The sequence below is a fragment of the Bos indicus genome, chromosome 13 (assembly GCF_029378745.1).
Source record: "Bos indicus isolate NIAB-ARS_2022 breed Sahiwal x Tharparkar chromosome 13, NIAB-ARS_B.indTharparkar_mat_pri_1.0, whole genome shotgun sequence".
Classification (NCBI taxonomy): domain Eukaryota; kingdom Metazoa; phylum Chordata; class Mammalia; order Artiodactyla; family Bovidae; genus Bos; species Bos indicus.
Genome location: NC_091772.1, coordinates 83,254,673 through 83,270,626, shown reverse-complemented (window position 1 = coordinate 83,270,626; position 15,954 = coordinate 83,254,673). Strand labels below are relative to the sequence as shown.

The 15,954-nt window shown below is 47.7% G+C and overlaps 1 protein-coding gene across 1 annotated transcript; it reads left to right on the top strand.

Annotated features, from left to right (window-relative positions):
- Window positions 1-203: 203 nt before the first annotated feature.
- Window positions 204-8,075, top strand: CBLN4 (cerebellin 4 precursor). Its single transcript, XM_019972759.2, has 3 exons — window positions 204-1,512; window positions 4,409-4,525; window positions 6,773-8,075. Exons 1-3 carry the CDS (start codon window positions 1,222-1,224, stop codon window positions 6,968-6,970), a joined length of 606 nt encoding a protein of 201 aa, XP_019828318.2. The 5' UTR covers window positions 204-1,221; the 3' UTR covers window positions 6,971-8,075.
- The last annotated feature ends 7,879 nt before the right edge of the window (window positions 8,076-15,954 follow it).

Here is a 15,954-nt window from a genome sequence, read left to right as displayed (position 1 = left end):
TGGGCGCGGTCAGGCCCGTGGCGCGGGCCCCTGGGTCCCCAGCCGCGCGCCGCGCGAGGCCGCTGCCGCCCTTCGCTCCGCGGGCGGGGCTGGTAGCGCCGCGCTCCTCTGGGCGGCGGAGTCCCGGGCCGCCTCGGCCCCCTCTGCCAGCCCGCACCGAGCACGGGGCGAGCCGGCGCGGAAGCCGGGCCGGCGCGGGGCGCTGGGCGCCCGCCCCTGGCAGTCTGGGTGCCGCGCGCCCCCGGGGCTGGGGGGCCTCAGACCTCGGCGGCCAGCAGAGCCGTGCGCCTCGCGTGCCGGAGGTCTGTTCCAGGCCAGGCGGGAGCTGCTCAGCGAGGGTCCCGGGCCGCCTTTCCCTTCCCGGGGGGTCGGCGGGCTGAGCAGCGAGCCAAGCCCAGCCGGCGTGCGCTCCTATAAATAGCGCGCGTGTGCCCGCCACGCGCCCCCCGGCTGCGCGAGGACACGGAAAGTTGTGCGCGGGGGCTCGCGGCGCGCGGCGGCGGCGGGCTAGGGCTCCGGGGCCAGCTGCCCGGCGCCGTGCGGCGGATCCCGCGGATTTTTGCCTCCGTGCTGGGGACCCGGCTAGCCGCTGCCGCCCTGCCGCCTTCCGAGAGACGCCAAGCTCTGGGGAATTTTTTGACCAAGCGAAATCGAGAGTCGCTAGAGACCTGGCCATGAACACAGCCGCGCGTTCTTCCCGCTCCGGGAAACACCTTCGGCTTCTGTAATCCGTCCCCGCCGCCAGCTGGAGACGAGCCGGGACGACCCTGGCCCCGACCGGCCCCCAGCATCCCGGGGCTTCTCCGAGCCCCCTGGGTTTTTCCTGCTGCTCGCTTCTCCTGGGGAAGCTTGGTTTGGGGTGAGGATTTCTGATCATTTTCCTCTTTGAGGGGTGAACGGGAGGGTTCGGCGACTTAGATGTCTAGGAACAAGGGTGGGTGCGGGGGTCCCAGGCAGGGCTGATCTCAGGCGGAGGAGGGCGGGGGAGGGGGTTCTGCATGAGCTCCTTAAAGGACGAAGGTAGCAGAGCCAGCGAGACAGCGCGAGGGGGAACTCTGACTTCAAACCACGGAGCTGCCGGAGGTGTGCGCGCCGCCGCCGGCCCCGCCGCGTGGTGCATCTAGCCACCCGCACCGTCCCCAGCACCGGGGTCCCGGGGAGGAGACCACGCGGGCACGCGGGAGCGCCGGCCAGCTGCGGCGGCCCCCAGCCTCGCTCGCCATGGGCCCCCGGCGCCGGGCGCCGGCCGCGCTGCCGGCCCTGCTGCTAGCCCTCGCCCTGCCGGGGCTGCGCGTCTGGGCGCAGAATGACACAGAGCCCATCGTGCTGGAGGGCAAGTGCCTCGTGGTGTGCGACTCGAACCCGGCCACGGACTCCAAGGGCTCCTCCTCCTCGCCCCTGGGGATCTCGGTCCGGGCAGCCAACTCCAAGGTCGCCTTCTCGGCTGTGCGCAGCACCAACCACGAGCCGTCCGAGATGAGCAACAAGACGCGCATCATTTACTTCGACCAGGTCAGAGCCCCGGGGGACGCGGGAGGCCAAGGCTCGGGCGGCGGGAGGGGCGACGTGCAGGCGTCTGAGCCCCGGGTCGTCTGCTCGGGCTGAGCCGCTCTGATTGCGGTGCAGGGAGCCGGGTCGGCACCGGGTTGGCGTCTCCGCGCGTCGGGATCTGAAACTTCTGAGGTCTCCCCCGCCCCAGCCCGCCCCCACTCCCTCCTGGCCTCCGGAGAGCTGCTGGGGCGATGGGAGAGGGGCTGGCAGCTCAGAGCCGCAGGGAGAACTCGAGACACGTTGAATAGCAACAGGTCTGCTGGAACCGGCGGGTACTGGTCCCTGCACCTCGCCGTCTCTCTGCTCGAGCCTGGCGCCCGGCCTCCACTCTTCTGCCGGGGCCGCGGAGGCCGTCCTCCGGCAAGCAGGGGACTCTTTCCAGGGCAGAACAGATGATGTGTTCCTCCCGGATGGAGAAGCTTCTCCCTAGAGGGAGCCCTGGGCGGGGTGGGCTGGGAGGGGTCCACACTCTGCACAGACCCCGCAGGGGGCTGCGGAGGCGGCAGCGGGGGCCCCCGGTCGGATCTCGCTCCCTGTTCGGTGCCAAGCGCGGCTGCAGCAGAAAGCCCTCCTCCGCTACTTGGAAAAGTTGAGAGGAGGAGAGAAGCAATGGGTAGAGGCGCTGAGCTCCTGTAGGGAAGCGCTGGGAAGCCTTTCTCCGTCCCTAGCTCCTGCCCTTTTCAGAGACCCGCAAAGCAGTGGGGAGAGAGGGCTGGGGGCTGAGGACAGGGGACTGGGAGCGACTGATGGCCACTGGAGCTTCATCTTAGCGATCGGAGCTCGTGGGTCTAGCGCTGAGAAACTCCAGGATATCAGCTGAGAAAGGAGTCTTAAAACTGAAAACAGACTCCAGGCTGATCATTTCAACCTCTGCTGCACCCGGAGTCTTTTAAATTCCAAAGTCGTGTGTGTGGTTCACAGTGGCATGCCACATGGGCACGAACACGGGTTAAGTGGTGCTGTGGGATGTGCCCGGGGAGCGATGAGGTGACATTTCTCTTCCTTACTTAATTGTTACTAAGTAATGTACTCTCCAGCTGGTCAAAGACAGAGAATGCCTCTCTGGGGCTTCCTATCGAATAGCCATCATTTTAAAAGAATTAAGCAACCCCTTTGGGTTTTAGTGCATATTTTTCATCTTGATGGAAATAAAGTCTAGCACGACCCCTGGTCTGTGTTTCAGTGCATTAATTAAATACTGTGGACACTGCACTGTCCTCTGTACAGTGCATTGTGTTCAGTGACCTTTCTGTCATTTAGAAGAGGAGAAGAGTTTGCTCTCCTGTTCTGGGTGCTCCTGCATCTTAGAGACAATAAGACACATTTGGTAATAAATCTCGAGGTGTCTGGGTGCTCTAATTACAATGTACAGTCAACATTCAGCCTTATGTGTAGTCAACACTAATCAGCTAGCTCCATTATTGCTAATGAACTATGCTACTTGTGTCTGATTCAGGGAGTCCCTGCTAAGTACCTCAAATTATTTTAAATGTGCTTAAACAAATCTTTGTAAAACCTCTGTTGGGAAGTATTGCATAGCTGGTGATTTGTTGCTGAAAGACCATCGATCATAGGGTCAGAGGAAGAAATCTGATGTTTACTTGGAAAAAGGAGTAATCTCAGAATAAAATGATACACACAGACGCATTTTAAGTTGGGGGTTGAGCCTGGTACATCTACCTGACCGGCACTATATTCCGATGCGTTGCTCACAGGTAATAGTATGTCTAGGGAATTATGCAAAGGGCTTATATTAGCCTGAATGTAGTATTTAAAAGAAATAGTAGCAGATTGCCATTGATATGGGGGAAATGTACTTTTGTAAGGACATCTGGTTTTTCTGAATGCCGCTTCTAGATTTATTTCTTGGAGAGAAATGGAAGAAACCTTAGTTATATCCTGCCTGCTACCCCCATCCTCAATATGCACACACACACACACACACATTCTCTCTCTCTTTGTCACATGTGGCATTTAGTTTAAGAGGTCATCTATTGAAATGCAGAGCTAATTTCATAATCAGTAGAACTAAGCTGAACATCTCGGAATCCAGAATGCACTGTTGTTTTCTTGGGAACGAGCACTTTGTTTCTCTTCCTTTTTGTCCCTTGAACTTTTAAACAAACGGCAGCAACTGTTGAGGGGACGGACACTGACTAACACCGGGGTGGGGGGGGGGCAGAGATGCCACCTGTTTCACAGTCTCTATTCCTTGGCAGCCTGCAAAGGCTGAGTCATGGCCAAAATATTTATAGTTAAGACCTGGGTGGCATAGGAAGGGAACGCATGGCTGTGGATCTGAGCTGAGGCTTGGCGGGGGCTCAGAGGAGGGCCAGGCGTTCGCCTTACTCGGGCACCAACTGTTTGGTGTCATGGATCATGCTGCCCAGTGGAGGGAGCGTCCATACCTCTGTCCAGGAGGGCCTGCAGAGAGCCACGGACGCGATTGGCTGGCCCGGAACGCCACCTCTGGGCATGCAAGGCTCCAGAGGGTGGGTGTGTAGACGTGGGGCTGATGCCTTTTTCTGACTCTGAAGGTAGAGCCAGTGTTTATAAGCCCCACATGTTCAGAGCCAGCCGGCCTTGCTGGAAATCGAGGCATGAATACAAAGCTCTGACTTTATTTTTTTAGTCTAACATTAAAAAGATGAAGAACCTTCCAACATACAAATCCGTTTTTCAAGTCACTAAAGAAAAAGGGAATAGAACTCCATGTTTTATTTTCTGTGGTTTTTTAAAGCTAGGTTTCTTTGTTAAGAAAGAAAATAGGAAGGAAAAGAAAAGGGAAGGAAGAACACTGACTTTACTTCCAGAGAGTATTGTAATAGTTGACTGTGTTTATCCTTTTTATTTGTAGATTCTAGTAAACGTGGGTAATTTTTTCACCCTGGAGTCTGTCTTTGTAGCACCCAGAAAAGGAATTTACAGTTTCAGCTTTCACGTAATTAAAGTGTACCAGAGCCAAACGATACAGGTATGTCTTCTGACCTGCTCTCTCTACCCCGGAATGACAGTGTTTATCTGTGGTGGGCCATGTATTTAAGTGTTTATGTGTTTTCATTGTAAAAATAGCCATCTTCATAGTAGTTTATTTTTAAAACATGTCATCTCCAATAACGCTTTCTATGAAGCATAGAAGCATATAGAAAAATATGTGACAAGCATATAGAAAAATACACAATTAAACTTATTACCTTAATAACAACCAGTCACTTAAAAAGCATAGTTTTTAAAGCTACTTTTTTCTGTTAAGAAAGAAAATAGGAAGGAGGAAGGAAATAGTAAAAATTCAGTGGCACAAATCTCTTTATAAGACCTTGGCTGCTTTTAATGCATGTGCAAAAATTACCCGAATTTTTAACAACAACAACAACAAATAGTAAGACTATCAGAGTTTTACAAGTACCTACTAAATAAATAAAACAAATTTGCTGTCATTGTTAAAAATTATGAACTGCAGTTAACAACTAAGACCAAGAATAAATTGCTGAAGGAACAATTATTCAATATACTTTTAAAGAAAGGATATGCTACGCTTATCTTCTAAGTAGTTTATCCTTAGTTACTCTGAAATTAGTGAATTCTTACCAAATGCAGTTCCACAGTTAATATATTTTGTGCTGTGCTTTCTAAGGAACAGGCTTAAACTCACACTCAAGGACAATGATGGAGCTAATTCCTATAATATTCAAATATGCGGACACTCAGTAATACCAGTGCATGTCTATGGAATTCTAGGATACTTTTTTCATCATCTGTTCACTGTATGTATTGTATATTGGTGGTGGTGGTTTAGTTGCTAAGTTATGTATGAACTCTTGTGACCCCATGGACTTTAGTCCACCAGGCTCCTCTGTCCATGGGATTCTCCAGGCAAGAATACTGGAGTGGGTTGCCATTTCCTTCTCCAGGGGATCTTCCTGACCCAGGGATCGAACCCAAGTCTCCTGCATTGCAGGCAGATTCTTTACCACTGAGTCACATTGTGTCCAGATGAATGTTAGATTACACATCTACCACTTTTACATATCTTAGTGAATGGATAAATTGATCAGCCTCATACTTAATTTATTCAGTATTAATTTTTGACATAAAAGGAATGAATATCTAGTAAACAAATTTAGTCCCATGGAAAAGCTTTTCCCAAACGCCAATATTTAGAAACTTAGGTAATATTTGACACAGTATAATCAAAATTTTACTGTGGAGGGAAGGTAATAAATTTGTTGCTAATTATCCATCATTAAAACATTTAGTGGTAGTAGTGATAATTATTTTTAATGCACATTTCTTATCAGGGAAAACACTAGAAGAAATCACAGTGGACAGTCATATTCTACAATTTCAGCTGATGTTTATTTAGCATATGCATGTCTCAGCTGTACAGTAAACCTGCAGAGATATTAGTAGAGCCTTGCGGTCCCTGAGTTTCTCTGAGCAAAGGGCATGGGGTTATTTTTACTAATGTATTGGGAAGCCACAGGCATGTGTCCTAACTGAAAACGTGCTGTTGCATATGGGAGATAAATAAAGTAGTAGGCCTAACTTATGTCCTGAAGGGGAGTCAGACTTCACATGGCTGGATTTTTCTCCATGGATGGTGATCTTCTGTGAGTATTTAAGGAAATTTTTGTGGGAGAAATTAATTTTTTTTTTCAAGTTAAAAAGATCAGCTCAGTAAGATCATACTAAGCCTAGCCACCCCAGTTAGCTAATTTGAAAGGAAAGGGATGTATTTACTGGACATCAGATACTTTACCAGGATGATCATATTAGACATTATTCCCGCCCCCCAACCCTTGACCCTTGTAGATGTTTTGTAGAAAGATGCTTTCTTTCTTCCTTCCTTCTCTCCCACTCCCCCCTCCCTTCTTTTCCTTGTTTCTTTCTTTGTATTGCAGAATAGTTGATTCGCAATATTGTTAGTTTCAGGTGAACAACATAGCAATTCAATATTTTTGTAGATTACAGTCCATTTAAAGTGATTATAAAATAATGGCTGTGTCTCCCTGTGCTGTACACATATATCCTTGGAGCCTATTCATTTGCTACGTGGTCAGTGTTACCTCCTAATCCCCTCCCCCTGTCTTCCCTTCCCCTTCCCTCCCCTCATTGGTAACCCCAGTTGGTTCTCTATAATCGTGAATCTGTTTCTGTTTCATTCATTCATTTGACTTTAGAGAGAGCTCTTCGGTGTCTTGTTTTGTTTTGTTCCTTATAGGTTAACCTGATGTTAAACGGAAAACCAGTCATATCTGCCTTCGCTGGGGATAAAGATGTGACACGCGAGGCCGCCACGAACGGGGTCCTGCTCTACCTGGATAAGGAGGATAAGGTTTACCTAAAACTGGAGAAAGGTAACTTGGTCGGAGGCTGGCAGTACTCCACGTTCTCTGGCTTCCTGGTGTTCCCCCTATAGGATCCGAGGTCTCCGTGATGCTCGTCTGGGGAGGGGCGGCCCCCCCTGACTTCCTGAGGATCACTTCCGCTTCACCGGATTGATGTCTTCACGGGTTTCTTGTGGGCGAATATGTGTTCTCTGTAAGGATGCTAAGCTGTCTGAACCAGCATCGAACTCCACAGATGATTTTTGTGTGCATTTCAGTGTACTCGGATTGGGACTCAACAGTTGATACCCATCTATGCTTAAGTGTAACAATTCAAAGCTGTCTGCAAGGTTTATTCTGAATTTAATTTCCTGAAATCACTGAATTTGTTGCAGATGTGGCATTTTATTTATTTAGTTTTCAAAGACCGACAACCGGGTCTGAGAATTAGAGAACTCTATATGTAAAGTTCTGACTTCAATCAACGATTCGTGTGATCCTGCCAAAGAATTGTGTGCTGTGTCCATATACCGGTTACACTTGTTTTTATTCCTTTGGGATTAGTTTGTTCAGTTCTCTTAAGGTAATTTCTGACTTTGTGTCTTCTCAACAAATAGGGTAATGGCTTGCCCGCAAATTTACTCTATGAGATCACCCACACGACTTCCCTTAAAAAAAGAAAGAATGCTTCATAGTTGTATTTTAATTATATATGTGAAAGAGTCATATTTTCCAAATTATATTTTCTAATAGGAAGAATAGATCATAAATCTAACACAGAAAAAGTTGCATATCCGAATTCTTCAGTGCTCAATCCTCAAACCTGCGCAAAACAGCTCTCCTCCATGGGAAATCTTATACTTTATTGCTCATTTTAATTAACATGATTGATAATAGCCACTTTATTAAAAACCTAAGGGATTTTTTTTTCCTTAGACATGACTACTTTATTAACTGGAGATGGGATGCCCTCGTTTTTAATTATACCTATTTTTCAAACCTTCTGTTGTGTTTGAAGTAGCATCTGGTTTTGCCTTAACTCCTAAAATTGTTTAGATTTCTCTGTTCAGCTAATAGTAAATCCAAATATTCCATATCTGAACTTAGTACAATATCTTATTTTGTCTTTTGTACAGGTCATATGAATTCATAAAATTATTTATGTCTCTGTTACAGAATAAAGATTAATATATGTTAGCTGAATTGTTTGGTCCTTTCAGTTTTGGAAATATGGATCTTACATGATTTATTCCCTTTCTCTTACCAACCCTCTCTCCCTCCCTCCCTCACCCCTGTCCTTTCTTCCTTTCTCTCATTTCTTGGTCTTGGAGCTGAAGAAAAGCTTTCTGGATTTCTAGAGAATGTCCCTCAACTGGCATAGGAAATCTTTACCATGTTTAATTTGTCCAGATTCAGGAGTTGTGAGCTTGGCAAAAGAGGATCAATGAACTTAGTAAAGTCTCCTTTCAGAATAACTTACTGTTAGGAAGTTAAGTTTTAAAAGATCCACTGAAGCATCGTGAAGGGCTCAGTGAATGAATGAGTGGTGATGCAAATAAAGATCAATATTTTCAAACAAAAGACTTGAGGAAGAGTTCTGCCCTTTACTCAGCACTAACGGGCAAGCAGAAGCCCCATTTCTTTTCAGGAGGAACTATAATGACAGATGTCTCCTCTGGAGATTTGGCTCAATTTCCTGGTCGGTTGTCAATTAAAACAAATCTGGGTGCCCCCTTTTGTAGTCTGTGGCATTGGGGGGCTCTTGTAGGATTCTGTGGGAGGAAACATGCAGGCAGCCCCCCAGTATAATTGTGATTAATCATCAGGTCAAAATATCCGTTCATCACAGGAAGATTCTCTTCCCAAGAAGAACTATCTGGAGATGCTGGCAGTGGACCTGCAATGTTTTGCTTGGCAACTTAGCCCCCGGCTGGCACCCTGTCAGAGATCTTCCCTCCTCTGTGACTTGCACACGGGGCTTTCATCTAAACTGCATCCTCTGCGAATGTGCCTGGTCTCACGTGACCTTCCCCACAGCTCTCTGTGTGCAGGGTTTGTGTCTGTACATTGCAAAAGAGTGAACTGTACTTGAATAAATATGCTATTAGTCATTGTTTTGGCAAAATGGCTTAAGAGTATTGCGAATTTCCAAGAGATAAGACAGAGAAAGTTTGGTGCTTAACAAAGTAGACTGATGTAGAGTATCTATTATAAACAGACTTATGGCCAAGCTTTGGGGCTTGCCCTTATTTTTCTGAACATAGAAGAACACTGGCAAAGAGCTTGACTTTAATTCCTAAGGGCTTCAGGTGGCTCAGATGGTTAAGAATGCACCTGCAATGCAGGAGACCCGGGTTTGATCCCTGGGTTGGGAAGATCCCCTGGAGGAGGGCATGGCAACCCACTCCAGTATTCTTGCCTGGAGAATCCCATGAACAGAGGAGCCTGGCAGGCTACAGTCCATGGGGTCGCAAAGAGTCCGACACGCTGCAGTGACTTAGCTTGCAGCAGGCACACAGGCCAAGCAGGGCAGTAGGGAGGGTATTAAGATTGGAAGAGTAAAAGGAAGAGGATTGAGTCTGAGTGGGCCAGGTGAAAATCAGGAGGCAGTGGCGTCAGAGTATTTCCATAAATGGAGCCAGATAGATGCTCCTTACATGTTCTATGGCTTGAAAATACTTTTCAGAAATTGCTCAGTCCACAGAAATGGTAATTGAGCACAGTGTTCACATTGGCCTGTCTGTATTCATTAATGCCAGTGCACTCCCTTCCTAGATGTTCCTTATCTCCTTTGACTGTTCCTTGATCTATTGATCAGCAAAAGCAAGCAGTTTTCTGTAGCAAGCATTTTCCCAAGATAGAATCCCAAGAAAATGAAACTGAAGGAAAGAAGGAGCTTGTGCATAGGATCTCCTTGATTCCACATGCTTTTGGGGTCTCCTTGTGGTCTTGGATTCTGTTAGAGCCTGGTTATCTTGTTAAATTTTTGTTTTAATTCTTTCTTGTTTTCCATTTTTGGATTTACAGCTGTTTTCCCCATTCTTTTTGGTTTCTAGATACCTGGATAGCTGAGTGTCTTTTTTTTCTTTAGCAAGTTACTGCTTTTATTCTTGGAATAAATATCTTCCACCAACATTGTTTAAACTATCCTTACAATGTGTTACATGCTTTGCTAGGTACTGAGTTTATAGAAGTGGTGACAGCTGCTCTTTTTAGAGCTCCTTAGACAGTAAACGCAGCTAGAAACCTCACCAGGAGCAAGAGAGGTCTAAAAGTGTGGTTTCTACCTTGTCTTCTGACTGAGGGTCGTAGGCTTTACCAGGCCGCCTTCACTGCTTAAACCCTCTGTCTTCAGACTGCAGGGAATGCTGCTCAGTGTTATGCAGCAGCCTGGAGGGAGAGCAGTTTGGAGGAGAAGGGATACATGTATATGCATGGCTGAGTCCCTTCTCTGTTCACGTGAAACTATCACAATACTGATAATCAGCTATATCCCAGTACAAAATAAAAAGCTAAAAAACAAGTGTATTTCTATGGACCAACAGTGCCCTTACCAAGGAGGCGTCTTAGAAACCCAGGGAGGCTTTAGGCTCCCCAGATGTGCTGAATCAGCATCTGCATCTTTAACAAGGTCTTCTGCCCCTCCCACCGCATGGTTCACGGACACAGTAGAGTTTACGAGGTTGTATCTTCACAGAAAACCCAAAGACCACCTGCCACAGAACAGCGTCCGGGCTTCAGACAGTTGAACCAGATCCCCAGGTGATGCTTACAGCGTCAGCCCATCAGGTGCGGGTGTTTTCTTTGCAGTGACCCTCGAGTCCAGGCACTTTTACGATCCTCCCCTGTTCTAACGCGAGGAGCCCGGGACAGTGAGCACGAGGCCTGCGCGCAGTCAGCCCGAGGCTCCGCACTGTGCCGAGAAGGCCGGAGCCGGGGCCGCCGGCTGGGCCGTGGAGACTCCGGCTCTGGGACGGGAAGGCCGGAGCGCCGCGGGCTGGGCCGTGCGGACTCCGCGCTGTGCCGAGAAGGCCGTGGAAGCGCTGCCGGAGGACCACACCTCGAGGAGCGGGGGGAGACCCGGCCTGAGACGGAGGTGAGTCACCACGAAGGCGGCGCCTTGTGGGAAAGAAAAGCCTCGGTGACAGGCCTCATTTCGTCAGCGTTCCTCCTGAAATAAAGGTGTAGGCACAGCTTGCTTTTCTTTATGGCTGAAGCGACCCTTCTCCTGTGATTGTAGGCCCTGTGTCTAAGGGTACTTGGCATTTGGCTTCAGAAGACATTGTTCAGCTTAATAAAGTGTGTGTGTGTGTGTGAGAGAGAGAGAGAGAGAGAGAGAATGGGGGAATATATTCAGAAGGATCCAAGATGTGAGCAATTTCCAGGAGGCTGGAAAGTACGTTTAAAATTCATCCAAGGGCAGAAGGCTTTCTCAACAATTTTTTGGTCCAATTGTTGATATGTATTTAATGGAGGAAATGTATCATCATAGGCACTGAGCTAAGGAAGTCTTCATTTCCCACGGGGTTACCTTGAGACCATAGATTTTGACCCTCTGACTTTCCAGGGGCTGGGGTTTTTGAGGAAACCTCCGAGGGTTTCGGTCTGCTAGTCCTGGGGGGATGAGGGACTCTGACAAGCAACTGTCGTGCCTGAGAGCTGAGGGCGGTGTCTCTCTGCTTAGCAGTAGTTGTTGTTTTTTCCTGCTTTCGTTTGTTGTGTCTCATGTTTCAGCTTGGATGTCACAGTACGATCAATAGGGGAAGAAAATGCAGGGTGATGAATGCCGGTGGTCGCTATTTTTGCATTCCTTTCTTTTCCTTCAGGACAAGACGAAAACATGGCTTGAAATGATCTGTTGAGTGGGTTTCTTTCCTAGCCTTCCAGAGGGAAGGGAATGATGCAAGCAAGAGCAGGCCTGCCGCCATTTCTGGAAGTCGGGGGAGTCCACTGACCTGTGCGTTCAGCAAGGCTGCTGCTCATCAAACTGGAAACGGGTTCTGGTGTCTGTGTGTGGAAATGGCCATCCCCTGGCAAAGATATGGCTTTATCATCCAGGATAGGGTGTTCAAATCAGATCAGTTGCTCAGTCATGTCTGACTGTTTGTGACTCCATGAATCGCAGCACGCCAGGCCTCCCTGTCCATCACCAACTCCCGGAATTCACTCAGACTCACGTCCATCGAGTCAGTGATACCATCCAGCCATCTCATCCTATGTCGTCCCCTTCTCCTCCTGCCCTCAATCCCTCCCAGCATCAGAGTCTTTTCCAATGAGTCAACTCTTTGCATAAGGTGGCCAAAGTACTGGAGTTTCAGCTTTAGCATCATTCCTTCCAAAGAAATCCCAGGGCTGATCTCCTTCAGAATGGACTGGTTGGATCTCCTTGCAGTCCAAGGGACTCTCAAGAGTCTTCTCCAACACCACAGTTCAAAAGCATCAATTCTTCAGCTCTCAGCCTTCTTCACAGTCCAACTCTCACATCCATACATGACCACAGGAAAAACCATAGCCTTGACTAGACGAACCTTTGTTGGTAAAGTAATGTCTCTGCTTTTGAATATGCTATCTAGGTTGGTCATAACTTTCCTTCCAAGGAGTAAGCATCTTTTAATTTCATGGCCGTAGTCACCATCTGTAGTGATTTTGGAGCCCAGAAAAATAAAGTCTGACACTGTTTCCACTGTTTCCCCATCTATTTCCCATGAAGTGATAGGACCAGATGCCATGATCTTCTTTTTCTGAATATTGAGCTTTAAGCCAACTTCTTCACTCTCCACTTTCACTTTCATCAAGAGGCTTTTTAGTTCCTCTTCACTTTCTGCCATAAGGGTGGTGTCATCTGCATATCTGACGTTATTGATATTTCTCCTGGCAATCTTGATTGCAGTTTGTGTTTCTTCCAGTCCAGCATTTCTCATGATGTATTCTGCATATAAGTTAAATAAACAGGGTAACAATATACAGCCTTGATGAACTCCTTTTCCTATTTGGAACCAGTCTGTTGTTCCATGTCCAGTTCTAATTGTTGCTTCCTGACCTGCACACAAATTTCTCAAGAGGCAGATCAGGTGGTCTGGTATTCCCATCTCTTTCAGAATTTTCCACAGTTTTTTGTGATCCACACAGTCAAATGTTTTGGCATAGTCAATAAAGCAGAAATAGATGTTTTTCTAGAATGCTCTTGCTTTTTCTATGATCCAGCGGATGTTGGCAATTTGATCTCTGGTTCCTCTGCCTTTTCTAAAACCAGCTTGAACATCAGGAAGTTCACGGTTCATGTATTGCTGAATCCTGGCTTGGAGAATTTTGAGCATTACTTTACCAGTGTGTGAGATGAGTGCAATTGTGCAGTAGTTTGACCATTCTTTGGCATTGCCTTTCTTTGGGATTGGAATGAAAACTGACCTTTTCCAGTCCTGTGGCCACTGCTGAGTTTTCCAAATTTGCTGGCATATGGAGTGCAGCACTTTCACAGCATCATCTTTCAGGATTTGGAATAGCTCCACTGGAATTCCATCATCCCCACTAGCTTTGCTCGTAGTGATGCTTTCTAAGGCCCCCTTGACTTCACATTCCAGGATGTCTGGCTCTAGGTCAGTGATCACACCATTGTGATTATCTGGGTCGTGAAGATCTTTTTTGTACAGTTCTGTGTATTCTTGCCATCTCTTCTTAATATCTTCTGTTTCTGTTAGGTCCATACCATTTCTGTCCTTTATCGAGCTCATCTTTGCATGAAATGTTCCTTTGGTATCTCTGATTTTCTTGAAGAGATCCCTAGTCTTTCCCATTCTGTTGTTTTCCTCTATTTCTTTGCATTGATCGCTGAAGAAGGCTTTCTTATCTCTTCTTGCTATTCTTTGGAACTCTGCATTCAGATGTTTATATCTTTCCTTTTCTCCTTTGCTTTTCGCTTCTTTTTTCACAGCTATTTGTAAGGCCTCCCCAGACAGCCATTTTGCTTTTTTGCATTTCTTTTCCATGGGGATGGTCTTGATCCCTGTCTCCTGTACAATGTTATGAACCTCATTCCATAGTTCATCAGGCACTCTATCAGATCTAGGCCCTTAAATCTATTTCTCACTTCCACTGTATAATCATAAGGGATTCGATTTAGGTAATACCTGAATGGTCTAGTGGTTTTCCCTCCTTTCTTCAATTTAAGTCTGAATTTGGCAATAAGGAGTTCATGGTCTGAGCCACAGTCAGCTCCTAGTCTTGTTTTTGCTGACTGTATAGAGCTTCTCCATCTTTGGCTGCAAAGAATATAATCAATCTGATTTCGGTGTTGACCATCTGGTGATGTCCACGTGTAGAGTCTTCTCTTGTGTTGTTGGAAGAGAGTGTTTGCTATGACCAGTGCATTTTCTTGGCAAAACTCTATTAGTCTTTGCCCTGCTTCATTCTGTATTCCAAGGCCAAATTTGCCTGTTACTCCAGGTGTTTCTTGACTTCCTACTTTTGCATTCCAGTCCCCTATAATGAAAAGGACATCTTTTTTGGGTGTTAGTTCTAAAAGGTCTTGTAGGTCTTCATAGAACCGTTCAACTTCAGCTTCTTCAGCGTTACTGGTTGGGGCATAGACTTGGATTACTGTGATATTGAATGGTTTGCCTTGGAAACAGAGATCATTCTGTGATTTTTGAGATTGCGTCCAAGTACTGCATTTCGGACTCTTTTGTTGACCATGATGGCCACTCCATTTCTTCTAAGGGATTCCTGCCCACAGTAGTAGATATAATGGTCATCTGAGTTAAATTCACCCATTCCAGTCCATTTCAGTTCGCTGATTCCTAGAATGTCGACATTCACTCTTGCCATCCCTTGTTTGACCACTTCCAATTTGCCTTGATTCATGGACCTGACATTCCAGGTTCCTATGCAATATTGCTCTTCACAGCATCGGACCTTGCTTCTATCACCAGTCACATCCACAGCTGGGTATTGTTTTTGCTTTGGCTCCATCCCTTCATTCTTTCTGGAGTTATTTCTCCACTGATCTCCAGTAGCATATTGGGCACCTACTGACCTGGGGAGTTTTTCTTTCAGTATCCTATCATTTTGCCTGTTCATACTGTTCATGGGGTTATCAAGGCAAGAATACTGAAGTGGTTTGCCATTCCCTTCTCCAGTGGACCACATTCTGTCAAATCTCTCCACCATGACCCGCCCACCTTGGGTTGCCCCACGGGCATGGCTTAGTTTCTTTGAGTTAGACAAGGCTGTGGTCCTAGTGTGATTAGATTGACTAGTTTTCTGTGAGTATGGTTTCAGTGTGTTTGCCCTCTGATGCCCTCTTGCAACACCTACCATCTTACTTGGGTTTCTCTTACCTTGGGTGTGGGGTATCTCTTCACAGCTGCTCCAGCAAAGTGCAGCCATTGCTCCTTACCTTGGACGAGGGGTATCTCCTCACCGCTGCCCTTCCTGACCTTCAACGTGGGATAGCTCCTTTAGGCCCTCCTGCGCCCGCGCAGCCACGGCTCCTTGGACGTGGGGTTGGTCCTCTCGTCCACTGCCCCTGGCCTCGGTCGTGTGGTTGCTCCTCCCCGCTGCCGCCCTTGGGCTTAGGGGTGTGGGGTATCTCCTCCCGACCGCCGCCCCTGACCTTGGACGCGGGGTAACTCCTCTCATCGCTGCCCCTGGCCTCGGGTGTGGGTTGCTCCTCCCGGCCGCCGCCCCTGGCCTCGGGTGTGGGGGTGTGGGGTAGCTCCTCCCGGCCACCGATCGTGACCTCGGATACTGGGTATCTCCTCTCGCCGTTCCTGCACCGTCGCAGTCAGGTACTCTCGGCTGCTGCCCCTGCCTTGGACATGGGGTAACTCCTCTTGGCCGCCGCCCTCTTTCCTGTGTTGGGCTGTTACCTTTGGCCACGGAATTTAAGGACTGCATCTCCACTAAGTCCTCAGGTCAGGAGGTACCTTTAGGTGCCGAGTGATACGACAAAGTTTCCCTCATTTTGTACTCAGCAGCCCGTGGTTCTGACTGGACGGTTATCCTGTTTCCAACAGCGATAGCTAGCCTGCTTGATTCTGCTCTCGGGCTGGGGTCAGGGGGCTTTGATCCTGTTCTA

Bases quoted from the DNA above. Each gene is read 5' to 3' on its own strand.
- CBLN4 (XM_019972759.2), top strand. From the start codon at position 1,222: ATGGGCCCCCGGCGCCGGGCGCCGGCCGCGCTGCCGGCCCTGCTGCTA. The intron at 1,513-4,408 runs GTCAGAGCCCCG...TTTTATTTGTAG, and splicing joins GCATCATTTACTTCGACCAG to ATTCTAGTAAACGTGGGTAA. The intron at 4,526-6,772 runs GTATGTCTTCTG...TGTTCCTTATAG, and splicing joins ACCAGAGCCAAACGATACAG to GTTAACCTGATGTTAAACGG.